The sequence below is a fragment of the Thunnus thynnus genome, chromosome 10, assembly GCF_963924715.1.
Source record: "Thunnus thynnus chromosome 10, fThuThy2.1, whole genome shotgun sequence".
In the NCBI taxonomy this organism is placed as follows: Eukaryota; Metazoa; Chordata; class Actinopteri; order Scombriformes; family Scombridae; genus Thunnus; species Thunnus thynnus.
In genome coordinates, this window is record NC_089526.1 from 34,642,314 (window position 1) to 34,657,964 (window position 15,651).

Consider the following 15,651-nt stretch of genomic DNA (forward strand, 5'->3'; position numbering starts at 1 on the left):
TTCACCTAAAAAACAAAACAAAAACAAAAAAACAATGTTCCTCCGACGATGTTCGGCGGTGTGTGAATGGGTGAATGTGATTTGTAGTGTAAAAACGCTTTGAGTGGTCGGAAGATTAGAATGGCCCTATACAAGTACAGTCCATTTACCATTTACAAAAGGAAGCACTCTTTTAACTCTTTAGTGACCTTATTACTGAACTTATCATTTAGATAGATTTTCGTAATTTTTGTTTGGGCAACGTTGCTTTCACAGAAATTACAAATTTCAGATTTTGTCAAGGGAGCCAGTCACACTAGAACCAGCACTGTGTCTGGTCATAAATATAGTAATATTTCAGAATCAATAGTGCCCATCAAATTGTAAAATAGTCTGCTGAAGTCAGCACCTCAGATACGTGTTTTTGCTACAAGGAATCAAGTAATGAAAACGTCAATTCCCATTTCAGGTGAAATCTACATAAAATCTCTCTCATGCCTTCCAAGTAATGCTCGCTGTGCAGCAAAATACTGAGTGTGCATGTCAGTCAGTACATTTACATACACTCAACAGATTCCAGGGAGAAATCACATTACACTGATAATCACAGATGTTTGTATGGACTTTAATAACCTACTGTAATATTCCTAATAAAGTGCTGTGTGTGTGTATGTTTAGCAAAATGTGGGGATTTATACCCTACACTTGTTAACAAACTTCTTTCTAATTTATCCATTTGGCTAATGGCAACTTGCTGTGTCATTTTAAATAAGATGTTTTAACACTAACTTCTCCATCAATAAAAATTGTTGCAGCTGAAGTGAAGGTGTCACAATCTCTGTCTTTGCCCGTCTGTGTCCATCAGGTTGGTCATCTAATCCAGCAGGCTTCAGGCAGCAGCAACCTGAAGAAAGTCACTCTGGAGCTGGGAGGAAAGAGTCCTAATATCATCCTGTCTGATGCCAACAGTATGTATTCTGTCTGTGTGACGTGGTGTTCAAAGCTGCAACATACTGTATGCTGTGTTTGTATGTTTTACAGATGAACCTGCCTCAGTCACATCCAAATCAAGGGTGGATTACCAACCAGGCAAAACAGGCAACTGCAACTACCCCTCCTAAAGCCCCCAGTTCGCTTTGGGGCAATTAGTTTGTTGTAATTCGACTGTAACTTTGTTTGGGAATATGTACACTAAATACACTAAAGCACAATATCAAATGACATGAATGTTTCAGCTGATATTGGGCTTTTGTGACATGATGCACATCGCTAAAATAGCTTGTGTGTAATCATACAGCCAACCTTGGGCTATGTCCCATTCCACCAGAGGAATACTGTACACAATGCACAGGGCCCCCAAGCAGATTTATCTGACTTATAATTCTAATATGAATATTGGTCCTTGGACCAAAGTCTGGTCTTTTTATTTAAATGCAGAGGTGTTTCTCAAACTTTATGATGACTGTTTGGTATTGGCTGGTTCTTTATTTAAAAGGAAAATGTCTATTGTAGAGATTAGTGGGTGCACTGCTCACACAAAGTGTAACAAAAGCTGAAAGAGCTGATCAAATTTTCTGAAACACATGTGAATCTCTAAAACAAGTGAGTTGAAACTTTGAAAGGAGAGTGTGAAGTGAAGCTGAATTTATTACACATTCTGAAAACTTTTCAAATTTACTTTCAGTCTTTCATATCTTTGCTTAACTTGTATGTATTGTGGGGGGATATTTTCCTCATATTAATGGCAATGATAGACTATTTATACATAAGAATACAGGCAGCCAGACAACATGTTCCATGTTCCATGTTCCAACATGTTCCATGGTGTATTAGAAGTTATGAATGACTGATGGTGAAATGTTAATGATAACGTAATTAACGGGGAATTAGTTAAGGCTGGGGTAATTTAACTGACCAACTTCTCTAAGAAATTAACAAGAGAGTTCAATTCAAATGACAACAACTCTTAATCATGAGTTAGATGGAGCAGGAGTAGCGATATTTAGCCTACTTAGCCTACTTAGCCTATTTAGCCACCTACTGTGTGTCCTCAGATGACTCAGCAGGAGACTTAGTTGTTCTCCGCAGCGTTAGGGAGGGAAACAGCTGTTCTGCACCGGGGTTTACCAGCGGAGTTTCCGCTCGTGAGCATTATGGGAGTCTTTAAAAAACAGTGTTGTGATGGTTTCTTCAGGTAATTCTTCGAAACATCACAGGCTTCACCATTTTGTGGAGGCAGGCTGATCTTATGTAGCTGTCTCTGATAACACCGTGTTGAAGATATCTTGATCTGTGGAGAGCGGGTTGTTTTAATTGAAATTTCTGACTGACTTTTTTCTAAATAACTCGAAAAATAATCTCGCCGGCCAAACGAAACTATACTTCAAGATACTAAGCGGGAAATAATTTCAACTTAAGATTTGTTTGACTGAAGTTACAATACTGCACGTAGCTTATAGAAAAAGAAAGTTAACTTAGGAGATCACATGATACAAAAGAAAAAGTACAGAGAAAGTTAAAAATTTATTTTTGATGCAACGTGTGTCTTCTCGGAGATGTAAAGGAAAAAGCAGAATGAGTGTAGCCAGTACGCTGTTTTTATTAAGGCTGGCGCTAAGATTGGTGTGTGTGGGTTGAGATAGATATTCTCCCACGCAAAACAGAAAATCCTTTGTCTAAGAGAAAACATGTGATCTTCTCTGAGTTGATTAAATTTCAACTGCAACATTTCACCATGATCATCCACATTTAAACATGAATTGCATATGTACAATACATTACTCAATGTTCAGAGACACACATCTATAATGTAATCACCATCACAATACCTGAGTTAAATCCTTTGATTAGGTTAAAAATAAAAATGTAGTCTTTGTTGGCTATACATCCATTGGCTATAACAACTTACTTCTCATATAAGCTAACATACTTTATAACTACTAGTGTTAATTCTTAACTTATCAAAGTAATTCTTCATACATACCACATTCCCACTAAGTTATATAGAGTTTAAGGGCAATTTAATAGATCACAATAAGAAAACATTATACATCATATATCAGCAGAGGTCTTTCCTCAACATTCAACCTCACTGAAAATTGTCCATCAGATGGCACTGTGGTTCCATCACTATGTAACAATTAAAACTAGATATCTCTATCTCATCTATACTTTGTCACAGAAAGATCAAAGTTGGACTGGTTTGACAGGCATTACTTTGTGACCAATAATATATAGATTATAAGATGGTTATATACTTAAGAAACATTGAATCAAACTTTTGGCTTTAAGGAACACAGAAATTCAAGCTAAAACTTAACTGAATTTATGCACAGGTCTGGACTATCTTTATCTGAAGTCACACCAGGGTGAAAAATAACAGGGGAGGATGTGCTTTTGAATGTGGGTGTATGTGTATGTATGAGATTAGAGGATGAAAAGAGAACATAAAATACAGGTAGAGTTGTCCCAACTCATCAAACAAACTGATGAGGTTTCACTATAAATAAAAACTATAAACAGTCTCTCTGCATTTTTTTCCAAGGAAAAGGTCCTTCAATCTGGTATCCTCTGAAACTTGTGTTGATAAAGAATGTAGCAGTTCTTAATTAGTGTCACAAATTTCACTTGGAATTGTCCCACACAGTTTGGGGGAGGGGATGGTTCTGTGAGGAGTCAAAACTGACACTTTAATGTGAAGAAAGGGTTCTCAGTTTACCTGAGGGCATTTCCAGATGAAGTTGAATATACATCCATATCCTTGAGGTTAGGGGTTATTTTTGATTGAGCCTAGACCTTCTTTGGGCTCTTTTGGGGATTGCATGAAACACAAAGATAAATACTGGTTCTCCTACACCCCAGCCCCTGTCACTTTCTGAAACGGACAAGCTGACATTCATAACCACTAGGGGTGTGCCTGAATACAAATACATTATTTGGCAAAGCAGAAATAGTGGGTTCTTAACCAACATTTATTTTGTACAAATATTTTAAAATAATTTGTTTTCGGGAAGAAAAAAAAACATGTCAAATACGAGCGCGCAGGTCGGTTACATCGCTATCTTAGTCTCTCTCCTTTGCTCTACTGTTAAGTCTATCAGCAGGTCTCAACTAGGGGAGTCACATCAACTTGCTACATGACGCACATTTCCTTATTTGGACATCACTCCTGGAGTTGGGGGTGTTCACCAGAGATAAAGCTAAGCTACTGACGCGCGAAGTGCTTATAAGGGACTCTCCATAACCTGTTGTTCCCCTTCTCCTTTCCACAAAGTGAGGTTGTAAAAAATAGGCAGCAAATGAAAAGTGCAAAGCCTTTGAAATTCAAAATCAAATTGCCTTTGAAGTTCTTCTCTACACATTACATATCAATCAATCAATCAATCAATTTTTATTTATATAGCGCCAAATCACAACAAAAGTCATCTCAGGGCACTTTTCACATAGAGCAGGTCTAGGCCATACTGATGGGTGATACAGATTACTGTACAGATTACTGTATATTGGAGGAATATTCTAGTGTTGTTTACTTCTAAGAATGTTTTGCATGTGTTAATGTTGCCTCTGTCTTTCTGTCATCCAGTGGAAGACGCAGTAGAGCAGTCCCACTTTGCTCTGTTTTTCAACCAAGGCCAGTGCTGCTGTGCTGGATCTCGGACCTATGTCCAAGCAGACATCTACGATGAGTTTGTGGAGCGGAGCGTTGAGCGAGCTAAGAGACGGGTGGTGGGGAACCCTTTTGACTTAAACACCGAGCAGGGACCTCAGGTAACACATACACTCACACACTGGTATTCTGTTGATTGTAGCAAGGTCATTTTGAACTAAACATAGCACAAAAAGTAAGGAAATTTGTGTTTGGTAGATTATTTCTTTGTTGTAACAATGCTTCTTGGCAATAAATCTTATATCGTTCCCTACTTCCCTTTTAAATGGTGCCACATTTGTAAGGAACATGCATTTGTGGGATGAGCAGCAGAGCTGAGTATGTGGGTTGCGCCCATGAAAAATATGCCAAATCTTCTCTGCTGCAAGTCAGCCATCGTGGTTGTGTTGGTCACTCTGGCACGAACAGCCTGCCCAAGCCGATCCCACAAGTTTTCAATGGGGTTGAGGTCAGGACTGCTGGCAGGCCATTCCATCCCCTACACTCCCAAATTCTGGAGGTAGTCTCTGATAAACCCCACAAACCGACAAATGCTGGTTGAAGAATGGGATGCCATCCCACAGCAGTGTCCAGTGACCAGGCTGGTGACCAGCATGAGGAGGAGGTGCCAGGCTGTTGTGGCTGTGTATGGTTCTTCCACACGCTACTGAGGCTCTTGTTTGTTAAATGAATAAATTGTTATATTGCCAATATGTCTTGTTTCTTCAAACTTCAATCATCCAATCCACCAAACACCAAACAAGAGTCAATGGCAGAATAAGCTGTTTGGCATTGGCAGAGAAGATATGGCATATTTTTCATGGGCGCAACCCACATACTCAGCTCTGCTGCTCATCCTACAAATGCATGTTCCTTACAAATGTGGCACCATTTAAAAGGGAAATAATCAGGCTATCCAACAGTATGAGACTTATTGCCAAGAAACATTGATACAACAAAGAAATAATCTACCAAACACAAATTTCCTTACTTTTTGTGCTATGTTTAGATCATACCACTTACCCATGCTAACAAAACACCCCATTTATCTCACTTTTTAAGAGCAGACTCCCACATAATTATACACCCTCACACTAATATGAAACAGCTTTGTTTATATCATTGTGAGTTGTATTTTGTGACCAATATTTTATTGATTTTCCCTTTTTAGAAGGGGAAAACAATAATGAAAAACATTCAAAGAAAGAATTTTTTAAAAAAAGTGTGTATATATATATACACATACATACACCTACCAACACACACACAGAATACATAGAACAAAAAGTTCATAGAGCTCAGAAAAACATCAACTCTTAAAGTCCCCCTCCACACAAAAATAGGTTTTTCTTTTCTCTTTTTTTCTTTCGTCTTTCACCTTCAGTTGGATGTTGTTCTCTTCTCAGTGCAGTATTATGTATAAGCAGAGTTTGTTTTCACATTAATCTGCTGGAGGAGGAAAGTTTCTGACAGATTGTTGATATTTGAACTAAACACCCAAACAAATGCACCCCTCCCTTTGTGCTCCTTTAGAAGCACCACCCCCTAAATTCATGGATATGCATTGCCAAGGCAACAACCAAAAGAGAAACATGGCGGAATCCAGAGCGATGTCAGCTGTAGAGTCACTGCTGTTCCTCTCACAATTTATCATTTCACTTATCATTCATGTCATGTGAGCATAACAGTCCATCCACACTCTCCGCCTCTTCTCACTTCTCACTTGATCTGCGTTCAGCATCTCTGTCCACAGAAGCAGCCGTCTGTCAGCTGCAGCTCCTGGGGAGCTGAGAGGACAGCAGCTAGACAAACTGCCTCCACCAGGCTGACTGACACTGCCAGCAGAAATTTACTGAAACAAAATGGTTTACATGAAATCAACAGTGTTTTGAACTTATTAACCATATCAATGAATCAATAAATACAAACACATATACAGTGGGATATTTGTGTGATTTAAACAGCTGCCTGCTCAGATTACGCTTCTCTAAATGTGACAGAAACAGACTTGGAACGTAAAAAATGCAGGGGGAAGCGTATGTGTTCTGTGAGAAAACTCTTCAATGGAAATTGCTCACAGCCTCTCTCTCCCACCATTCAACGGGTGCTGGAGACAGGAGACTGTCATGGCCTCACACAGACAGCTGCTCTGATGACTTCCCCCTATCCTGTGCACGAGTATGAACGCCCCCTGCTGCTGATTGGCCGGAGTAGTGTTGTGTGGCTCACTCAAAGCCACAGTGTTTACAGGCCCATTTAGGAGATATTTGCTGAATTTTACAAAAAGTATATTGGACTAGAATCGCTAACTCTACCTTTTAAATATGAGTTTAAGGCATGTACCTACAAGCAGGATATGTTATATCACAACTAGTTTGGAGCCAATCGTGGTCCAGTACGCAACTCACACAAGTGTGATGTGGAAACTTGAAGCCTCCAGTGCACATACACTGAGAATCTTGTGTCCAGCAGCTTTTGAAAAAAACAATATTTGCAAGTTCATAGATTCTGGATTTTTCAGTGTGTGAGAAGCAGTAGATTCATTGTAAGGATTTTTAACAAGGTAATTGAACTTCTTTGTGGAAATCCCATAATATAAGGTGTTGAAGAGCACATTCAGTGCTCAGACTACTGGAGAGTACTCTGTACTCTGGCATGTACTCTCACACACACTTGATGCTGTTCCCTCTGTGATGACCTGTTCAGGTGGATCAGGAGCAGTTCAGCAAGATTCTGGGCTACATCAGCACTGGGAAGAGAGAAGGAGCCAAGCTGATGTGTGGAGGAGGAGTGGCTGCTGACAGAGGATACTTCATCCAACCTACTGTGTTTGGAGATGTCCAGGACAACATGACCATTGCTAGGGAGGAGGTAGGATAGCAGAGTCAGTGGTTTACCTCACCAAGAAGTTAGTTCAAATTATTTCTTTTTAATATTTATTCACTCAAAGAGTTCTAATTAGAGATGTCCTGAGCGATATCCAGGCATATTTTAAAGGATTGTATTGGCTAAAATAAATAATATTGGCTATAATAATCTGTTATTTTGACCCAGTGTTACACACAACAAGCTTTAGCTAAGACGGTCACAAATGTGTTGTGTCTTGTACAAAACCATGTGTATATGACATTCAAAAGATACACAAGTTATTAACATAACATAATAACAAATTGTGACATGTAACTTTAAAAACAGTAGATTATAACAAGCTTTAGTTTGGGTTTGTATTGGTGCTATATTGACCCAAATTGGGTACATTTTTAACCCAGTGATTTTTAGTGTGTGCAGTTATGACTGAAAATTAGTGTGTGTGAATATGGAAAATTATTTGGATACATGAAGTGACTCTGAGTTCTGACACCTACATGTAGACTGGCAAAATAGATTGCTGAACAGCATCTCTAATTCTCTCTTTCTCATTGACATTCAGCCAGTATCTTCTCATTTTTAGCCAGCACTGAGCATCATTTTCACTGGTTAATGACAAGCGTCGCCAGCAGCTGATCATATCAGCCGTCACTAAATAATGTTGATACCAGGGGTAACTGAATAATGGGAAAATGAAACTGTTGTTGATTGCTGTTGTTGGTTCATGTGCTCTCTGCAGTTGATGTCTGAACTCATCAAAAGATCATTTGAGAAGAAGCTCTATAGGTCATAGAGAAATGGTTCTCACATCGTTTTAAAGCTCTTCTCCAGCTCTATATTTTACTTTCTACTATGTTAACCCAAAATGAAAGGTAACAGTGTTATGGGTGATTATAATCTTGAAAGTTGAATTGTAAAAAAAAAAAAAAATTTTTAAATGGGTAAAATTTTCATTAAAGTTAGGTTATAATGTCATCAACATCTCCAGAAAGTTTGGTCTTTGGTTTTTGCGTCATTGCCAAGATGTCATTACTTATCTGAAGTAGCATCACATCACTACTGGCCTCTCAACTACTGGCCAATAACCTGCCTCTGTACAACATGGAAGCTCCTGTCAGGCATCATAGCGGCTAAGATGAATAGGCACATGGCCCAATGCGTGAGCAAGTCAAGCCAAGCCCCAGCTACTGGTCGATAGAGCAGTCACCCAAGACTGCAAGACCAGGCAGACCACCTGTGCACCACCTGGATTGACTAACATGGATACTGGAATGCTTGAAAATTTTCAACATCAACAGAACACTAAGAGTCTTCATCAAGAACTCAGTGGGGCTGTGGAAACGACTCTAGAGTAGGCTTGCCACGCTGGTCGATGTTACCGGTGTTTTGTGGTGTTGGGACATACACCAATTACACGACTTGCCCACCGCCCATACCGTAGTTTTGCTTTTGTCTATTGAAACAAACACATGCACTTCATTTTCACGTATCAGCGCCCACGTTCATCAAATACAAAAACCCCAACTTGTAAAGTTGCGTATTATCAATACTTATTCGGACGAGAGATCCTACAATTATAAACTGACTGTCTTTCGGGAGCATCTGCAGCAGCATCAGAGTCGCAGCAAAAAGTAGCAGAGTGAGACGTCTGTTCTCCATCCTGCTGCTGTAAACAAATGTAACGCTAGCTGTTAGTGGGCAGCTACTCTCATGTCTCCGGGTCTCAGTGCTTGTTTTCGGCAACAACTCTCCCAGTGGCGGTCGTCCTCTGGCTCGTCCCCGTCTGTGTGTGCCGCAGCCCGGCTGTACACGGACGACCTGTTTGCAGCAGCCAGAAGCCTGCTGTCACTAACTCTTAAATAAGGGGAAGATCTAAACAAAAAATCTAATGTTAAAGATCAAATTAAGCGCTCTACGGATGAGTGTCATTGACGAATATCTGATTTTGTAAAATGTCCGGTGTAACCGGTAATACCGGTGTTGTCACAAGTTTATTAGTCGGTGGGAAAATTTCCTCACCATGGCATCCCTTCTCTGGAGGCCAAGTCAAAACTACCATCGAGGGCGGCATATACCAAGATGATGCACTATCTGCGCTGCTGTTCTGCATAGACCTGAGCCCCCTCAGCCAGATCATCACAAAGAGTGGCTATGGACACCGTTTCTAAAGTGGAACAACCATCAGTCACCTCCTCTACATGGATGGCTCATTCCTGGCATACAGCTTGTATGCCAGGAATGAGCAAGACATCAACTCACTGATCCACATCACCAGGATCTACAGCAATGACATCGGAATGTCATTCGGACTAGATAAATGTGGTCGGATGGTATCAAAGAGAGGGAAGATGATCAGAACCGGGACAGGGACCGTTGGGTCCCGAGCACTTTCGTGCTTGGACCCTAATAATCTCTACAAAAACACAATAAAGAGCAAAAAAACATAATGTGCGAGCTGCTTCAGAGCTCTCACACAATAATATACAGATGAGTGTCAAATTAAAGGAAAAACCGGTACAGGCCTGAATGCTTGACCACTACAGTGAGGGAATCCGGTGGCTCTGTTATGACTTGGGGGGGCATTTACTGGCATGGTTTGGGTCCACTTGTCCCCTTAGAGGGTGAGGTCACTGCAAATCAATAAAAAGTTATTCTGAGTGATCACCTGTATTCTATGATGAAAACATTTCTATTCTGATTGGAGTGGTCTCTTCCAGGATGACAATGCCCCAATTAATTGGGTACGAGGGATCATTGAAGACCTATGGGAAATTGTGGACTGACGTGTTAGACAGCACTTTCTACCACCATCATCAAAACACCAATTTAGGGAATATCTTTTTGAAGAATGGTGTTGATCCCTTCAGAAGAGTTCCAGAGACTTGTAGAATCAATGTCAAGGCTGAGGAACACCATTCTTCAAAAAGATATTCCCCCATTTGGTGTTTTAATGATGGTGGTGGAGAGCACTGTCTAACACATCAGTCCAAAATCTCCCATAGGTGTTCAATTGAGTTGAGATCTGGTGACTGCAAAGGCCATAGCATATGATTCACATCATTTTCATACTCATGAAACCATTCAGTGACCCCTTGTGCCCTACAAATTGGAGCATTGTCATCCTGGAAGAGACCACCATAATATAGTGTGTGAGCTGCTTCACAGCTCTCACACAATAACAATAAAGAGCAAAGATAACATAGTGTGCTTTGCAGCTCTCACACATCTAGAAATGCATTTCTTGCGGAAAATGCTGACCACTCGGAATGGTCAGAATGCTGAAAGCTGAAATAAATCGCAAAGCTATGATTTGCTGCCTTTCAGTTTGAGTGGAAGAATAAAAAGGATTATATTGTCTATATTTCTGTAACTTTTTCAGCATTACCCTTTTTTCCAAAAATTACATTATTAATACTTTGAAAAGGAAAGGGGATATTTTTTAACAATGAGGAATAATTTAAAAAGGAAAAGTCATCAAGTGGGCCCATCTGGGATCTCCATAAATAACATTCTTCTTTTGATCAATAACCTTTCCCCCGTTGTCTCTCTTGCCAGTGCCTGTATATTTATTTAATCACATATTTATTTAATCAATTGATTAACTGATTTGATTAATTGACTGGTGCCCTGCCTCTTCCTTTATGTTTTTCTCCATGTGTTTTAATCTAGTCTAATCCTGTAGTGTCTCCAAACAACAACTTTGTTCTGTTCACAGTGAAAACATGAGCCATTGTTTGAGATGTTGTCTATTATATTTATACATCTTAATACATGTCTGGAGAGGATCTTTAAATGTTGGGTACATTCTTTTTTGTTTTTTAGATTTTTATGTCATTCTGTAACTTCACATTAGTGTTCAATATGTATTCAAATATGAAAATTCTAATTTTGGTCAAAGTACATATATTTTAGCATCAAAATCATCAGCGCTCTGGCTCTAACCCATGTCAGTGGTTTTGGCTAACGGCTGAGTGGACATTTCCATTTGAAAAAAACATAAAGGAATGCAGGTGGAGTCATCCTTTAAGAAATATTTCAGCCGCATGTTTTTATTCTTTTTATAGCACTTTGGAACCTTGTTAACAAATGTTATCTTATTCTTCTGTTAAAGGATAAGGCTGCCAAATTGTGATATTTTATATTGTCAACAAATCTCATGTGCAGAGAAAGAACCAAACAATAGACCTCCATTGCCCAAAAACTATTAAAAACACAATGAGCCACAGACAAGACAATGTTTACGGTAGCTGGGCAATCTTCCTTTATACAATAGTACATACATTTAAAATACTCAGAAGACAGAGCAGCATTTCTGATCTAGATCATAAGTGTTTTAGCTTCCAACTGTGTTTCCCCGTTTCCTCCTATTTATTTACTGTTGTTTGTCCACTTAAGGTTTTTTTTGTTTTGTTTTGTTTTGTTTTTTTGTTCTGCCTGGAACAAAAGGCTGGTTTGTTGGTTTCTGTGGGTGTATGGCTGAAGGGGCTGGTGATGTGTCTAACATTAATTGTTGATTGAATTGATGTTAACGTATGAATATTCTCCTGTCTGTCTCTTGCAGATCTTTGGTCCAGTGATGCAGATCTTGAAGTTTAAAACACTTGAGGAGGTGGTAGAGAGAGCCAATGATACTAAGTATGGTTTAGCAGCTGCTGTGTTCACTAAGGACATTGATAAGGCTCACTATGTCTCCAATGGGCTCCGTGCTGGCACAGTCTGGTAAGAGTGCCATTACTAAAATCATTACTGTGCAAACAATATTATGTATACTGCAGATATTCATGGCTAACCTTAGGGGAGCTATTTGGCCTTCTGGTCTTCATTCAGCCATCTACTTATTGAATTATAATCCTTTCCGATCACTTATTGAATTTTATTCGGTGCAAGTAACTAAACGCTAAAATAATTACAACTCAAAGATGTCTAATTAGCTTTTGTTGGCTGAGAAAGCAGAAAAACTACAGTTTTAGTGGCAGCATAACTAATGTTCAAAACCTGTATGTACAACCTGAAAATTAGATGAGATGTGTCCTATCTTAAGAATGGGACAAGACCATGGCTGTTTCAAAAGCTGTGGTTGTTGGTTGCTGCTCCATCAGAGGAAAATATATTAAATATTCATAAAATGTATCTACACCATTCAGTTAACAGCTATAGCCCACTGAATTTCACCCGCTACTTACTCAAATCCAGGTCCTCATTTAGAACTATGAATAGATAGAGAAGAGCTGCAACTGTTTGGTCCTTCATGAAGTACACAAACAGGCAGTCAACTCGCACTTGTATAGTTGTGTTACAGAGTGATGTGTCTTCACTCACAGTGTCTTTACTGTGAGTGGGATATAGGGGATACTCGACTTGATGATTAAATTGTGAGTGTATCATTATACCTTTATCCCATTATACCCCTACCAAAGATAAAACCAATCTTATCTTATTATTGCTGTTTTTAGTCTTTGGAGCAGTTTCTAATCAGACTACTCTAAGCATTGTCTTTGTGGTCAAGGAACATGTCACCCAGTGCAGTGGTGTGGCTCACTGATGTGTTTTTAATAGTTTTTGGACAACAGAAATACTGCAGCAGCCATTAAAGGCGGGAACAAGACTTATTGTAATATTATATACACACTTAATATTTTTGTGATAGTATTTGGATACCTAAAAATGAAGATGTTTGAATCTGTATTCATTGAATGTTCTATGTTACTTTTCTGAATTGTGTATTCAGGGGCTCTGTATTAGTTGTAACCTAGTGTTCAGACTGCCATATGTTTTACATATTTACCAAATTTACATCATTTGAGTTTATATATTATTTACATCATCTGCGTATGTGTGTGTGTGTTCCCTGATGGTTCATGAATTGATAATTACATAGCCTTTATGTTTTTATGTAAATTGGGAACTGATAACATTCTGCATCTTGTCTGTGTGTGTGTTCCCCTGCAGGATTAACTGTTATGATGTGTTTGGGGCTCAGGCCCCATTTGGAGGTTACAAGGCTTCAGGAAATGGCAGAGAGCTGGGAGAGTATGGTCTGGACAACTACACAGAAGTCAAAACAGTAATTATCAAAAATATATATGTAAATATATATATATATATGTGTGTGTGTGTGTGTGTGTAAAAATATATATAATTTAAGTATTTGAGGCTTATCAGGTGAATCTCTCTGAGCTTGATAATGCTAATATGCTAAAATGTAGACAGATCAGATGTATCTACTAGCATCCGATGCTATCTACTAGTTATTTGTCCTTAGTACCATCAGTATCATTGCTAGCAATCCTTGAGAATTTTGGGATGGTTATTTTTGAATTGTAGCCTTTCAGTATACCACTATACAGTCTAGGAACTAAATTTGCCCACTTATCTAATGGGGCGGCTGTGGCTCAGGAGGTAGAGTGGGTCACTAATCGGGAGATCGGCGGTTCGATTCCCGGTTCCTCCAGTCCACATGCCGATGTGTCCTTGGGCAAGATACTTAACCCCAAATTGCTGCTGATGGCTGTGCCATCAGTGTATGAATGTGTGTGAGTGGTAAGTTTCCTCTGATGGGCAGGTTGGGACCTTGCATGGTAGCCCCTGTACCCATTCAGCATATGAATATGTGTGAATGGGTGAATGTGATTTGTAGTCTAAAAGCGCTTTGAGTGATCGGAATACTAGAAAGGCGTTATACAAGTACAGTCCATTTACAATTTATCTACAATTTTAAGTTAAATCCAAGAAATGGTTTAGTTTAAAAATTAGATTTCTGAACCTGAGTGAATGAGGTCTAATTAGGGTTTTTTTTAATTATGTGGACATTTGTAAACCTTTCAAAAAAAACAAGATTAATTTAAAATGAAATTGATCTTTTTGTAGTAAGCCCATTTTATATGTGTAAGACGTGATTGATTTTGGGAAGATTTGTTTTGTAGATTTTATCTTATTTTGGTATTAGTTGTTGGGATGTTTTATATGATTTGATTGATGGTTCATGATTTGATAAATATATATCCTTCATATTTTATATAAATTGGGAACTAGATAACACTATGTATCTTGTCTGTAGTGTTTATACTGTACAGTGAAGTGATGTGTCGAGTTTGTTGTTGGTGTTCTGTGGTCGCACTGTTTTATTAAAGTAGACACGCTCCTCTTATGAAGCTGTCCCCGTGCTTTTACTTACCCACGACCCAAAATTTTGTTTAATCAAAGTAATAATTAATGCTAACTTGCACCAGCATTACATATGTTTAACGCTACGCTTTTCAACACATACAATAGTAAAAGTTTGGATACACTTTCTTATTGTGTCCAAACATTTGACTGGTACTGTATACCATGGAAATTTGAAGTTGCCTGCAATGGGTCTGGGTCTATTTCAGTAAATGATTATATACCAAGATACATAAATTCTAATTAAAATTCTTCACCTCTAAATTTCTCTACCTTTTAAATTCTGTGAGTAAACCATCTTTTTGTCTGTGTTGTCAGGTGACCATCAAGGTACCACAGAAGAATTCTTAAACATGTACAGTGAGCCCAGCCAGCAGCTGATTGCTGTCAACCAGGAAGCAGCTGAGAGGGAACATGTCTATTTGTAATCTGTGGGAGTCTTTGATTCGTGGTTTCTAATTTTAAATAATAATAAATGCATTTGAGACACTCAGCTTGCTCTGTCATCTTTGTGTATTACTTACATGAAAGGTTCATGCAGGGGATAACTATTTTCACGTTATTTTGTGGGGTGCTCAGCTCACACAGTTTTTACCTTCACCATAAGTTATATTCATGGCACTTCAAACCAAAACCAACTTATTCGTCTCATCACGACCTACAAATTATATGCTGACACCCCTGACCTAAATTCAACAGGAAATCCGCAATTAGCCTTTCTAAATTAAAGCTGCAAGCAGCGTTGAACAGGCCCTCGCACCTTTGCGTACGTCGGGGCGCGGCGTAGTCGAAGGGCTTCTGTCACAGGCATGTAGATGTCTTCAGACCCGGGCTGTTTTCAGACAGGGCAGGAAGGAGTTAAACATCACTTCCTTTGTCCACTATTTAGCCTGCTGCTGGGGCTGCTTCGCTGCAATTTCGTGGGGGGTGCTATTCAGCCAGTTTGCATCACTGATGGAATATTGTCATGTAGACGTGTTCAGGATGGGACTCTT

The 15,651-nt window shown here is 39.1% G+C and overlaps 1 protein-coding gene across 2 annotated transcripts in view; it reads left to right on the top strand.

Annotated features, from left to right (window-relative positions):
- Window positions 1–15,149, top strand: part of LOC137192016 (aldehyde dehydrogenase, mitochondrial-like) — a 42,273-nt gene extending 27,124 nt beyond the window's left edge. For both annotated transcript variants that reach the window (XM_067602566.1, XM_067602565.1), the window contains 6 exons: window positions 845–947; window positions 4,562–4,746; window positions 7,331–7,495; window positions 12,054–12,211; window positions 13,442–13,556; window positions 14,975–15,149. In XM_067602566.1, the coding sequence (XP_067458667.1) occupies window positions 845–947; window positions 4,562–4,746; window positions 7,331–7,495; window positions 12,054–12,211; window positions 13,442–13,556; window positions 14,975–15,007 (759 nt within the window). In that variant the 3' untranslated portion in view covers window positions 15,008–15,149. The remainder of the gene's footprint in view (window positions 1–844; window positions 948–4,561; window positions 4,747–7,330; window positions 7,496–12,053; window positions 12,212–13,441; window positions 13,557–14,974) is intronic.
- The last annotated feature ends 502 nt before the right edge of the window (window positions 15,150–15,651 follow it).